This window comes from Anguilla rostrata, chromosome 5, assembly GCF_018555375.3.
Source record: "Anguilla rostrata isolate EN2019 chromosome 5, ASM1855537v3, whole genome shotgun sequence".
Lineage (NCBI taxonomy): Eukaryota > Metazoa > Chordata > Actinopteri > Anguilliformes > Anguillidae > Anguilla > Anguilla rostrata.
In genome coordinates, this window is record NC_057937.1 from 52,046,248 (window position 1) to 52,060,359 (window position 14,112).

At 50.8% G+C, this 14,112-nt stretch overlaps 2 protein-coding genes across 5 annotated transcripts in view; one reads left to right on the forward strand and one right to left on the reverse strand.

Moving 5' to 3' along the window:
* LOC135255628 (MOB kinase activator 2-like) overlaps nt 1-10,980 on the forward strand; it is a 47,943-nt gene extending 36,963 nt beyond the window's left edge. For all 4 annotated transcript variants that reach the window (XM_064337059.1, XM_064337058.1, XM_064337057.1 and 1 more), the window contains 4 exons: nt 5,273-5,433; nt 6,398-6,491; nt 8,517-8,641; nt 9,126-10,980. In XM_064337059.1, the coding sequence (XP_064193129.1) occupies nt 5,273-5,433; nt 6,398-6,491; nt 8,517-8,641; nt 9,126-9,397 (652 nt within the window). In that variant the 3' untranslated portion in view covers nt 9,398-10,980. The remainder of the gene's footprint in view (nt 1-5,272; nt 5,434-6,397; nt 6,492-8,516; nt 8,642-9,125) is intronic.
* A 930-nt stretch (nt 10,981-11,910) lies between these two features.
* LOC135255626 (ATP-sensitive inward rectifier potassium channel 11-like) lies at nt 11,911-13,851 on the reverse strand. The gene has a single exon (XM_064337055.1). The coding sequence runs from the start codon at nt 13,417-13,419 to the stop codon at nt 12,244-12,246; it is 1,176 nt and encodes a 391-aa protein (XP_064193125.1). The 5' UTR covers nt 13,420-13,851; the 3' UTR covers nt 11,911-12,243.
* Nucleotides 13,852-14,112: the final 261 nt, after the last annotated feature.

Genomic DNA, 14,112 nt, shown 5'->3' on the forward strand with positions numbered 1-14,112 from the left:
GGTAATGACAGCGCTGGCGTCTCCCCTGGCCTGGTGGTTTTTCGTGGAAAAGGCCCGTTCACCACTTCTATAATGGGGGGGCTAAACTGCAGTTCCAGAGCCCTGGTGTGCGTCGATGGGCGTTCCTGTTTTTCGGTCTGCGTATAATGTAAAATGGCCAGTATAATGGTGCTCTGTGTCTCTGCCACCCCCGACCCACCCTCACACCTCTGGTCCTTTTCCCAACACACCTTCATGTGTCTGGCTCTCACCCCTGAGCTCAGAGCCGTGTCTCTGGCTCTTCTCTGAGTTTGTCCAGTGCCCCGCGTGTTGACTAACCCGGGAGCATCAACCTTTCTATTTGCAGTGAAATGGAGGACTGTGTAGGACAGACTGTGCTCTGGTGAGGTGTGTTTGTTTTTCAAAATTTCCATCCTTGTGAAGAAGGTGTTCACATTCTGAAAGAGCAGCCTCGCAGTCATCCGTGTCTATTCTGGTTGGCCCACATTGCTCGGCGTCTATTTTAGGAAGCAGTTTACTTCTTTTTGTGCGCATCCTGTTTTCTCGTCAGGAAGGTCACCTGACGCTTGTGCGTTGCGGTCTTTCGGGATTGTTAGAATAGCTGCCATTCTGATGCGAAAACAGGTTAGCGTGCATTCGGCTGTACCGGCGAGTGTTTTCCCCCACTTTTACCTCTCCGTCTAACCGCCACCGGGGCTATTTCTGTCCTCGGAAAGGGAGCGGCCCGCGCGCTAATTGGAGCCGTGTGGGCTGAGGGGAGCTCTGACGTCGGCCGCTGAAGCGGCGTGCCGCGCGGCGAGAGGGAGGGCGCGCTGGCGTCGGCCGCTGGCTCTAGGGTTGCGGGGGCGAGGGGCAGGGGCGGAGGCGTACGTGGTGCGTTTTGGCAGCGCTGAGGTCACCGCGCCCACCCCGAGGCCCTGGGGTTCGGCGCTGATTATGGGGCGCCTGATTAATTCAGTATGAGACCAACAGGCATTAGCATTCCGCTCTGCTTCCTGCAATCAGGGTGTGGTGTGGCACAGCGGGGACCAATGAAGGCATTTCTTACAAGTAAAAGATGTAACGCACCAATAAAGGCATTTCTTACAAGTAAAACATGTAACACACGAATAAAGGCATTTATTACAAGTAAAACATGTAACACTCTAATAAAGGCGTTTCTTACATGTAGAAGAAACATGGCCGGACAGCTGAGGTTATGTAACGCTGCAATAAAGGCAGGAATCTGGATTATTTCTGCCTCCTGACATTTGAATGGGAGGCGTGTAGGTCAGCACGGGCGGCAGAGCCTCTGCCCGTTTGAGCAGGGGTGGTGGCCATGGCGATGGCTGTGAGCCCCGCTCTCAGAAAGGACACAAACTTCACATGTTTCCTTCAAAGAAACGCGGGTGTGTTTGCCATAACCGGAAACCCAGATGCTGTAATTGAGGTAATTAAGAACAGATGCGTAATGAGGGTCTGGATGCAGTCTGCTTTGCTGTGTGTCTGTGGGCTGTTACTGCGGGGGAGCTATATTTAGCCCCTGCTCACTCAGCAGGTCGTCAGAATAACCCCATGAATTTTAATCATAGGCCTGCCATAGGGCTCTGTCTCTGTGGGTCTGCCTGTGTCCGTCTCTGCCTGTGTGTCTCTGTGTGTCCTGTGTCTCTGTGTTTGTATCTGGCTTGATCTTGTGTTGTGTAATGCTTGCCCTTCCATTCTGGGCCTGTATTATGAGAGTAGGGCTCAGCACTGCTGAGAACACAAGCAGTACTGCAGATGGGAGGAATTTAAGATCCCCCACCCAGGGGGTCAATGTTCCTTCGCCTTCCGACATTCCCATTGGTATTCCAGAGAAGACGCTTTCCCAGGGCAAGGAGGGGGATTTATACCAGTGCTCTTGCCCCCTGCCCTGAACAGTGGGCACAGCCTGGCATCTCTGCCCCCCCCCCCCCACTCCCACTCTCAAGGTCTCCCTGGCCCCCTGTCTCCCCCGCCTCGGCTGCAGCCAGACCAGGACACCCTGGCCCTTCTCCCGTCCCCGGCACAGGGAAAGCGTTCTGCTGCTGGCTGTCCAGGGGGACAAATGGGCCCATAAATCAGCCCCCAGCCCCCCCACCCCGGTTACTAAAGCAACCTGTGTTTGGCCCTTTCACTTGTAGTTCCTCTGGAGCCGGAGTGCTGTTCACAAGCATGTGCCGCTGCCAGGAGAGACGTGCTAACGCCCTGCTGCTGCAGAGAGCTCTCAGAGTGCCTGGAGCTGCAGGCTCTGCCATTTTATCTGCTGCAGCCAAACTGCTGTGTGAGTGTGAGTGTGAGGGTGTGTGAGTGTGAGGGTATGCATGTGAGTCTGAGTGCCTGTACGTGTGTGTGTGAGTGAGTGTGTGTACATATGTGTGTGTGTGTGTGTGTGTAGGAATAATACTCTTGTATTCGTGTCTTTGTCCTTGATTCATGTCGAATGCCACCCTCATAATCATATTCTTTTATGAAGTAATTTATTGCTCCTTTTTTCTGATTTCCACTTCCCAGAAGCCACTTCACTTGGCAAATTGTGTGGTAGGAGGGGAATTGTGGAGCCCTTTGTATATTTAGGATAAAGAAAAACTTCCCTGTTGCCAGCAGTTGTCTGGCACCCCCCTCCCCCCTCCCTTACCCTGTCTCTTGCTCGCCCGCCCTCTCTCTCCCGCCCATGCTCTCTCTCAGTCTTGTGTGGAAAGAACTCTTCCATAAAAGGCGTGTTGTGCCCTCGGTTCGGAAAGTCCTGAAAATGGTGCTGAAGTGCCCCAAAGTCTCCCCAGCGAGGGTTGGATGTGGCTGGGATTGGGGGGGGGGGGTGAAACCTTGTGCCCCCCAGGTGTACTTATCCCCATTATTAACACAGTGCGTCAGGCATCGAGTCACATCACTTAGCTCGCTGCCATTAACCGTATAGAGACTGAGCGCCCGTGGGCGTTGAGCTAAAGGACCCTCACGCAGTTAAGTGTGTATTACTGGCCAGTGTTGAGCGCCTTTAGCTGCTTCATTAACTGCTTGGCTCCTGCGAGTGCAGTCGGGCCAGGCAGACGGGGCTCTGAGAAGCCTGTTCTCTGTGTGAGTGTGTGCGTGCGTGTGTGTGTATGCATGTGTGTGTGTGCGTACGTGTGTGTGTGTGCGTGTGTGTGTGTAAGCATGTGTGTGTGTGAGTGTGTTTGTGTGTGTGTGTGTGCGTGTGTGTATGCATGTGTGTGTGTGTGCGTGCGTGTGCCTGTATGCATGTGTGTGTGTGTGTGTGTGTGTATGCATGTGTGTGTGTGTGTGTAAGTGTGTGTGTGTGTGTGTGTGTGTGCGCGCAGCGGCGGAGGCAGCGGGATGAATTCCAGAGCCCTCGGCTGAGGGAGCGCAGACGGAGCGGGACACGCAGAGAGAGGCTGCCCTAATCCCGCTGGAATGCTGGCGGCTCTCGCCTTATTAACTCCACAGCCACATCTGCATCTGTCCCTCTGAAGCTCCTCTGCTCTCCCCTGCCCCTCTTTTACCTGCTCTGCGCCTGCATGAGCGGCGTCCAGCATTTTGACAGGTAGAATATGTGTTGCATAAGTGTCTCCAAAAATAAGTGTGTACAGACTCCGGTAGTATCTATATGCCAGTATGTTGCTGGGTACACTGTTAGTGGATTTCAGTCAGGCTTCTTTTTAAGAGCAGTGCATTGTGTCTCCATTCAAATAAATCTGGGTTTCAACCTGCACCTGACTCTGAGTACTGCTGGTATTCCCCAGCTGTAGGGGGCGCTATAGAGTGTTTCGTAAGGAAAGGCTGTTGCTGTTGGGATTGAGAGTTGAGCTGTGCTGGAACCCGAGTGGCACTGCCGGGCTGTGGCAGCTGTGGCTGTCAGTCACCAGTCACCGCAGGGAATTCTGGGAGCTGAAGCGCTCAGGCCTGCAGCTGGCACCGGCCTGCCGCGCGCGCGTGTGGCAGCTGTGGAGGCGTGCGTTAGCGCTCGTCCTGATGTCCTCAGCGGCGGCGGCGTCTCGTCACGCACGCACACACTTCTCTCACGTGTTTTTCCAGGCCGGCTGAGGGCTCGCGGGCGCCGGCTATGCCACGCGCCACGTAGCTAGCATAGCGTAGCTTAGCGTAGCGTCACTAGTACATCGCGTACATCTGCTGCTGTTTGTTTGCCGGCATCGCGCGCCTCGGCACCTTGCTTTCCTGTCGGAAAAGCGGCTGGGGGGCGATCGTGTGCGCTTGGCTCCCCCGGGGGGGGGTTAAGGCTCGGGGGAGGGGTTTTTCCCCGCTTGTCCCTGCGTGCGGCTTCGCTCTTGAAGAAGGCAGGAGCGTTTGTTTTAACGAGGGGGAAACGGAAGGGCCCGCTCTGGGAAACTCACTTTATGTTTAAACAAAGAGGGTGTGGATCGAGAGACCGGAAATCAGCTCAACAAAAGCGCCGTGAATGAATTCTGGGAGCGCTCCGCAACTCCCGTGTCCTCAAACAACCGACACGCTGAAGCGGAGCCAGAGGGAGAGAGGGAGCGAGGGAGCGAGGGGGAGAGGGAGCGAGGGAGAGAGGGGGAGAGGCTAATGAGGCTGGCCAGCGAGCAGCGGAGCCAGAGGAGCATTGTGGGCCGTGACCTGGGGCAGGTCCAGGTCCACCGCTGCTCCTGCTTTCTGACACACAACCCAGCATCCAGACCCGTCCTTTACAGACGAGAGGCAGTTGGGCAGGGCTCTGCAGCAGCTGTGCACACAGGCTGTGGGTCAAAGACACAGGCCTCTCTGTGACCGCCGAGCTCCAGCCGGCTGTTGCCGGGTCATGCTTGGGCTGAATAGCGTGCGAGGTAGCGGCTGTGGATCGGGTACAGTTGGCGTGGGGGGGTTGGGGGTGGGGGGTGGGGTGATTTAGGGACCTCAGCCCTGCAGTGTCGACAGGAGTGTCACAATAGAAGAACAAGAAGACTTGTGCTTGTGTGGAAATGACTTATGCTGGTGAATGAAATGATTTTTTTTGGAGGACTGTTGCCAGAACGTTCCAGTGCCACCAGGCAAGGCTTAACCGGCCTGCTGAGTACACCTGGCGCTTCAAGCACCGCAGCGGGTTAAAAAGGCTGGCTCTGAATACCGGATCTCCAGAGGCAGCAGCATATTCAAATAGAACATTTAAAACACACATCCTTAGTTTAATCAGGTTAACCAGAGGCGAGACAGAAAGACATGCCGCCCTGGAAATTAACCACCACCTCACGTAACGTTTAGAGCTTACTCAGCCAATGGTGTGTCCCTCGTGCTGACCCCGCCCTTCTCGTGCCCCCCGCAGGAAGTCGAAGACGAAGCCCAATGGGAAGAAGCCGTCCGTGGAGGAGAAGAAGCCGTACCTGGAGCCCGAGCACACCAAGGTGCGCGTCATCGACTTCCACCCGAAGGAGCTGGTGGTGTTGCCCCGGGAGATCGACCTCAACGAATGGCTGGCCAGCAACAGTACGTCACCGGCCCGCTTGCCCTGGTTCATTAACGCTCGCGTTCATACGCGCGTGTGCAGAGTCAGACTGCTCTCTGGAGAAAAGATTACATCAGCGCTTCCCAACCCTCTTCCTGGAGACCCTCATGTGGCACCCCTGACTCTGCTAATTAGCAGCTGAGTGAGATCTCTAGCTGCTGACTGAGGTGTGCTTTGCTAGGAGTGGAGTGAGGACCTACTGGACGGTAGATCTCCAGGAGCAGGGTTTGGAATCACTGGTTGGCCACGCATTTTTATGTTTTATGTCTCTATCTCTCTGCTCCTGTCTTTTGGGCTCTCACTGTGATGGTTCATATGCAGGGCAAACTAAGTTTTTCAAGTTTGCATTTTGCAGTGTCGCAATATTCTGGATGCAAAACTCAAAGGCACAAGTCAAAACCTGGCCCACAGTATGTATTACTAAGCTAAGTCAGGCTTACAGTATGCAAACCAGTACGACTGAAGTTCTGTAGCCAGCGAGTTTTATTATATCGAAGCTGGGTTCATTTTCAAATTAATGTTCAAGCTGCCCCGACAAAGTGAAGTAATTTAAATTCATTGTAATCTTAATTGAGCTCTAACTGTTCATTCAGTTTACATCTTTTTGTCCAAAGTGCAGTCTTAGAGACTCTGAGCGAGTCTTGTAGTAGACATTTAATACTGGATTTATGGCGTAGCACAGTGATGTTTGTGTAAGAGGGTAAACATGTTTCAGTATGGTTGTCTTTGTATTTGGCCCCCGTCCTGTGTGCTGGTCTGATGCCACACGGGTGTTAAAGTGGGGTTTCTCTCAGTGTTTCCTGTACGGAGCAGTGTCAGCTTATACCTGGGTCAGATGACGGAACCCCCTCCCAAAGTGAAGCCAAGCGGTCACATGACCTTTGTGGCCTGACGTGATTGGCTGACTCTGTGCCCTTCTGTTTCCATTGCCTCTCGCCCTCACAGCGACGACCTTCTTCAACCTCATAAACCTGCAGTACAGCACAATCTCGGAGTTCTGCACCGGGGAGACGTGTCATGCCATGACTGCGTGTAATACGTGAGTACCTTTACTTCCCCGCTTCCTGTGAGCCCGAGCGAGGGGGAGAGAGCTCTGGCGTGCCCCCACGGCCCGCCCCCACAGCCTGCCCCCACAGCGTGCCCCCACAGCCTGCCCCACAGCCTGCCCCACGGCCTGCCCCCACAGCGTGCCCCCACAGCCTGCCCCACGGCCTGCCCCCACAGCGTGCCCCCACAGCCTGCCCCACGGCCCGCCCCACGGCCTCCCGCTCGGGCCGCTGAACGCCCCTCTCTGAACACCAAACCCCCGGAGGAACCGCGAGCCGGTTTTTGTTCTCCAGAATAAAGTTAGAGCTTCACTGGCATGCTCCCTGGCTATTCATCTCCCAGGCTTTGAGGGGGGAGGGGGGGCAGGTGTGAGGCCCGCACACGGGCCGGCTGCTCCTCCTGCTGTCTCTGTGTGCGCTGAAGCGTGTCCTCAGCGTGAGCGAACGGGGAAACCCCACAGCAGGCTGCGTCAGACGAGCCGGAACACATAAAATCATCCTCCTCCTCCTGCTCGCAGACGGCCGCGCGTACGGTTAGCGGCGCTAATGAAACACACACTTTGGCGCCAGCTCAGGGACAGACGACCCTGGAGGAAGCGATGATCCGGACTGCGCCGGACCCCGCGCACTCGCTGAATTATGGGCTGTTCGCTGAAATCGGGCACGTTCGCGGGCGTGGATCGAACGCGCCTTCGCCCGACTGGTTACCCCGGTCAGGGCCGTGCCGGCTCAGAGAGAGGCCTGCTGACGTAAACCTGGAAAAACCAGATCAGCGGCAAATTAAGAGCGCGCTTTCCGCACACTCAGCACTTCAGGAAACGAGAGGGAGAGGCAGTGAGGGGAGCGTACTTCTGTAAGGTTTATACGCGCTTTCTCCCTGTGGAGTGCTTCTCGTCTAGACTCCCACTCTTTCAGCAGAGGCTTTAGATTTAAAATGGATCAGACTGGATTGTATGTTGAGTTTAGGTTTAAGTAGGTGGTGTTCTGCGGGGGGGGATAGGAATCCGATGAGGATGGGAATGTACGGTGTCTGGGAATGTGGCAGCCGCCATTGCGCCCCGTCCCGTCAGTATTGGGGACAGGATCGGGCCCCAGACAGGCGGAGATGCCCCTCCCCCGCCCGCTTTCTGCACTCCCTGCCGCTGTTGCTTGTCTGTGTGCAGCGTGGAGTCGGAGCTGGAGGAATTTTACCCCCACCTGAGCGAGCCTCAGCCCAGCCATTCCCTCCCAGACCCGGCCTTTCTGTCTGGGTGCATAAATAACAGCACGGCCTGGGTCTGATACAGTTTTGGGAGGTGTGAGGTATGTTGAGGGGTGGTGCAGCTCCTCCAAACGGGTGTGTTTGGACTGGGCTTTTGGTTGACTGTAGACTCCACAGCAGCGGCCCTGTCAGTAGGAGTGGCCCAGTCAGCTCTGGTGTGAAATTTGGCTCTCTACTGCCCACTGCTGGATCAGTTTGGTTAGTGGAGATCAGTGCGATCACAGTTACTGGAGATAACTGAGATACGGCCGCCCAGCCGTAATTACACCACAGTCTGAAGTTCCCTGCCTCTCCTTCCCCCCCGCTGGCCGGCTGCTTGCTGTGTCTGGCCTCTTCCTGCCTGAGCTGAATCCCCACCTGCAGGGGGGGTGTCTGTGCAGAGGGGAGTCAGTCTGCATTCCAGCACTGTCCCCCCAGCACTGCGCCTCCCCAACTCTCTCACACACTCACACACGTGCACACGCACACACACGCAAACACTTTTCACAATTATGAAACACGCAACTTTTTCATAATTGTGAAATTAGGAAAATGGAGGGTGCTTACCCAGATCCAGTCAGAGAGTGAGTGCTTTGATTTAATGGGAACAGCGAGTGAATAATGTTGAGGCTTTAACATGTCTGTCTTATCTGTGGGAGTACACGGGCTCAGGCACAGCAGTGGCTGCGCACACAGCTCATAACGGTATGCATGTCTGGAGGGCTGGCATTCTAGAAAATTCCGTTCTGACCCTCTAATGCCCCGCTCTCTCTCACAGGATATACTACTGGTATGATGAGAGGGGGAAGAAGACCAAGTGCACAGCGCCCCAGTATGTCGACTTTGTTATGAGCATGGTGCAGAAGCTTGTGACAGACGAAGAAATCTTTCCCACAAAATATGGTGAGTTTGTAGAAGCAGTCTGTCCCCTTGTGGTCAGTCTGAAACACTGCAACTGATAAAATATACAGACCCTCAATTTACCCAAGAAACACTTACCGTCTCTGATACCTTTATAAACGAAAAGTGGTTCAGCTAACAGCAAAGTGATAATTATCATTAATTAAATTACATTTATTCAGCAACATCAATAACATTTTCTTAGTCAGAAAATTATACACAATTTCACAATTATTTGTAAACACTTAAATTGTCGTTTAAAGTAACCCTGCATTTGTTTGTGAAATGAATTCTAAACAATATCCAGTATATGATTTTTACTGGATATATTACTTTACTCACTAAATGCAACACATGTAGAGACTTCAGCAAAAGTCTTTTGCCCTCCATGATTGTGGATTGTTAAATCATGTGCAGTAGAAAGGTCAAAGTGCACTGACTCTCCTTAAATGGTTCTCCCTCTCCTTCTCTGTCTCCCCCCCATCAGGTAAGGAGTTCCCGAACTCGTTTGAGTCTCTGGTGAAGAAAGTGTGCCGGTACCTGTTCCACGTCCTGGCGCACATCTACTGGGCCCACTTCGGCCAGACGGTGGCCCTGGACCTGCAGGGACACTTGAACACTCTGTACACGCACTTCATGGTCTTCGTGCGGGAGTTCAACCTGGTGGACCCCAAGGAGACGGCCATCATGGACGACCTGTCCGAGGCCCTGAGCGCCCCCCCCTCCCCCACCGCACACAACCACGTGACGGAGAGATGAGCCGCCGCCCGCCGCCCAGCGTGGAGGGGACGGACTTCAGCCCGGGGCGTGGCCAGGACTCTGAGGCCACGCCCACAACACCGCTACCACCAGGCGCCGCCAGCAGGGGTCAGTCACGCCAGCAGGAATTGGCGTTAGCTTTTCCCCAGGGCTCATCCTGCCTGCCTGCCCAGCCTTTTAAGTAGGAATCAACCATGTGGTGTTTATTTTTTTTTTGTTTGTTTGTTTTTGTTTTATTTTCATTTTTTTCCTGTTTGATTTGTTTTGTTTAAATGTTATTCTGGTTTTCAGGGGGCCGGGGTTTGTTCACACTCTTTCTGTCTCTCTCCCACTTCACCTACAAACAATCCAGCAATGGGACGGTGGCTCCGCCCCCTTTTTAACATACTATCATGTAATGGTATTATAAGGTATTACTGAAAAAAGAGAAAAGTGTGACATTTTAAGCGTAGTGTTCCCACCGTCGCCCGGCGGGACGCCCCGCCCTCCCGCGAGGTGTGGTGTTGATTCCGCTCTTGTTCTCCTGATTGTTTGGGGAGAGTCCCAGCCCTCCTGAGGGCCCCTCCTGCTCAGGACGAGGGAGGAGCTGTCACCTCTGCAGCAGTGCTGGGAAAAACGCTGTTCTCTTTACGTTAGCATCGCCCTGCAGTAGCGTAGCCCTGCTCCTAATGCTCCAGTCTAACAGATCCTGGCCCCCCTCATTTAATAGCCAAGCTACTGCTTTAGACGGGGAGTCAGAGAGCTGATCGCGTCTCATTAGGTCCCTCTGTGAGGATAAGAAGTCCAGCGGTGGACGCAGGACTGGCGGGGTTGCCAGTTCTGTAGGCTGGGGGTCCTGTGTGATTTTTCTTTCTTCTTCGGTGGTTTCTGACCTCCAGTGCAGCTGGGCCATGAGGACAAAGACATTGCCATTGTCTGCTGATTGACAGGCCTGTTTTGGCTGTGCTCCAGGTCAGGTGGTGGAGGACGAAACGTGTCCCCATGCCCCCACCCCCCCCCCACCCCCGCCCAAAACAAGCCTCCCCCAAAACCTCTGCACCCTCCTGGGGTGGTGCTAGTCCAAGCAGACTAGAGGTAGTGCTTAGAAAGGAGGGCTGTGGGGGGCCTCAGGACGACTTCTGAAACAAGGTTGTGTTGGAATCAGCCCACTGTCCTGTTGTGGCAGAATGCCCCCCCATCTTAAGGACATACCAATCTTGGTTTGGTTCATAATCATTTTTAAATGGTTTAAAAGGTTAGGACTTATTAAAGTAATGGAAACCCTGGAATTATATGCAGACTTAACAAGCTATGTAATTAAGCTAACCACATTGAGAGAGTAAAGTTGACATTTGACAGTAGATTTTGTCGAGATAGGAGATTGTATTGGGATTGGGGTTTCTGTCGGGATAAGGGGGTTATATCGGGATAGCCTCCATTGTGGAGGGTGGATTTCTTTTCCCATTATTTATTTTTGTTTGACATTTGCAGGGTTCTTCATTTCTCGCTTTCATTTTTATGTATTTTAATTATCTAAGTTAAAAGCAATTAAATATTTTAAGCTCTGCAAATTATAACCTAATAAAAGAAAAATGGCACTTCAAGCTCCTTTGTGTTAAATCATTGATGCATTCTTGAATCGGGTGCACTGCGACAAAGAAAATAACTTTTTTACCTCCATATGTGGTGTGTATAGGTTTTAATGACATCCGGTTTTAATTTTTAATTCCTCTGGATGGACTGTTTTCAAAAACGAATTGCTATTGCATATCTATTCCGCAAGGGGGCAGGAACTCAAGGTAAGTCAATATTAACATAAAATGTGGCAGTTCCACCATGAATCCAAACGGTGGAATTATCGTATTGAAGAAAGAATTTACATTTAAAGTTGTGTGTATTGTAAGTAACATGTATTTTCAAGAGCTGTTATTTCAGTCATTATTTATACTCTGAATAACGTGTATAGCGATAGTTTTTTATTGTTGTATTTGGAGACTTAAAATGAAAATGTTCACGGAGTCCTGGACACGCAACTGGGATGCTTAATCGCAAGTCAGAAAAAAACTGATTAGTGCTGATTAGTATGTTTCTTGTCGATGATATAAATGACAGCCTGAGAGAATAACATTTTATTAAATTTTATTAAAAAACAAAGAAAAAAACTACAGTATATTTTATATTGTAGGTTACATGGTGCTACAGAGATATAGGCTCTGCATAAAGTGAAAAGCAGTAACATACCCTAATAGGATCTAAACTTATGTTTAACAGACATACCATTTATGCTATGTCTGTTTATGTTGAAATAATGTTGAATAATGAAAATAATGTTTAGACAAAATGCAGCCCTCGCAACATTAGATTCTATTTTTTTTCTATATTTATTAGATTCATTTCACTGGAGAAATGCTGCTATTTATACATTATTATTTATATACATACCACACCCATAGCATGCTTTCTAACAGGTGTTGATGACTTCTTTCCTACATGTTCATACCACGGGCAGATAACGTTCGGGAATATGAATGAGTAACTTGCATTTGCAAAGAACCGACAGCAGATGTGTTACACAATTCAGGCAATTGGCCACATGCATTTAATTGCATTCAGTACAGAATGCATTTCAGTGTGAATAGCGAAAGTTCACGCGCAGGATTTTCCCCCCTCAGCCATATGGTAATTCAAGTGTTACATTTTTTGCAGTATACTACTGCACAAATTATTATATAAATATAAACGGTAATGTCGCATATCATGTGTTTAAACGCGTGGACGCTATTTATCATATTAAAAAGCAACAACAACAAAAAATCTTGCTACAAAAATGTTCAGGTTCCAGGATTTACATCGTAACAAAAGTGTTCTCAAATAACATTACCAGTATGTCGGTTGGGCAATGCTGTTTTTTCACGCGGCGAGACCAGTTTGCGTTTCCTGATGGTCCCTCTAGTCCGTAGTTGACTTTCTTTAGAATGAGCAATGCTTCCCATCTCATCGAGTTTCCTCGCACTGCAGCTAGGAGTTGGCACGTCAACCGTGCCCCCAAATTTAGAATAATCCACAGCGTACATGCCGTCATCTTCCGAGACTGTTGGCACAAATCTTCGCCCCCAAAATATCTCCTCCGACAGGTACGATGTCCGAGCTTGGGTTGTGATGCCAGTTGTTTCAACCACACCTTCCAGCACGACAACGACCTCTATGTCCTCATGTTGCAAGTCGAATTCTGAAAGATCGTAGAGGGGACTATTTTTGTCAATGATGTGGCAAATAATAAGAGGGGACACTAAAAATATGCCGTTCGTCCCGATCGGATTGTCCATCTGAATATCTATTTGGTCGAGGGGGACCATCTCTCCCTCGTTAGTGAAGGTCTTTCTGATCACCTGCATTCTGACCGCGGCGCTGATAATCATGCTTTTTCGGAGGTCCCCAAGTCTGACCATGAAGCACAGCTTGTTGTTTCTCAGGGCAATCACCGCATGCTTGCTGAATATAAGCGTCTCCGCGCGGCGACGGGCTTGAGCGGTTTTCATGAAGATGCACCCGAGCATGACGGCATTAATAATCAAACCCACGATGCTCTGAACAATAAGTGTAATTATGGCAGAGAGGCACTCTTCCGTGACCATGCGACCCCCGAAACCGATAGTCAGTTGCACCTCCATTGACAACAAAAATGCCGAAGCAAAGGAATCGACACTTGTGGCGCACGGGATGAAATCCTGACTTTGCTGATCTAGGTCCCCATGCGCAAAAGCCACGAGCCACCAAATCATTCCGAACAGCAACCAACTGCATAGATAAGACATCGTGAATATTATAAGTGTATAAATCCATCTAAAATCCACTAGAGTGGTGAACACATCCTGCAGAAACCGCCCTTGTTCCCTGATGTTCGTATGGGCCACATTGCATCTCCCGTTCTTGGCCACGAAACGAGCCTTTCTCGTCTTGGCTGTACATTTAGGCTGTAGCACATCCTCTGCCAAACGTGTGAGCACGTAGTCGTCAGGAATAAGCTCTTTTCTAGACAACATATTGGGCCCATTCTATAAACAAGACAACTTTACTTTCTCATGAGTCATGTAAAGGACCAAGACTACCACGGGACAGGCTTTTTGCGCTCTCTGAATGGCGTTTACTCTTCCTCAGTACTTCAAGTGTCAGCTGACTTATCGCAAATGTTGTCCACTGAAGGTACGTGCCCCCTTTCCGTTGCCAGATCAGCTGCAGCGTGTCCAAAAGAAGACTCTACTTTCAGCAAGCATTTCAGCTGTCGCTGCTAGTCACCGCAGCAGGATAGTAAACATCAGCCTAGGGCCTAACGCAAACCGTCAAAATAAAAGTTATTGATATAGACTGCATGCGAGTTAATCAATAGATTGTCACGATCATTCTTTAAAATGTGTAATTTCTGGGGAAAGACCGCAAGAAATTGAAAACCGTTCACAGCTGACCCAAAGGGAAATCGCTGTGGAGCGCGTCCGGTAACCTCCAGTAGAAAGTAAAATTAGACTATAGGGCTCAGAGCCACGGGCGCGTGATCTAAGGCTTGCTCTGCTAACGAGTTAAGGAGAGAAAAATAATACTCACCGAGAGAGGTAGACTAAATGACTTGGAACAGGGGTTAACAGCCATGTCTTTATTTTAGGCTATTTCAAAGTCAAAAGGACTGCAACAATGGCTTCATCAAACAAGCATCACCTTTTCATTTATAATAATAGCAAACT

Bases quoted from the DNA above. Each gene is read 5' to 3' on its own strand.
- LOC135255626 (XM_064337055.1), bottom strand. From the start codon at position 13,419: ATGTTGTCTAGAAAAGAGCTTATTCCTGACGACTACGTGCTCACACGT.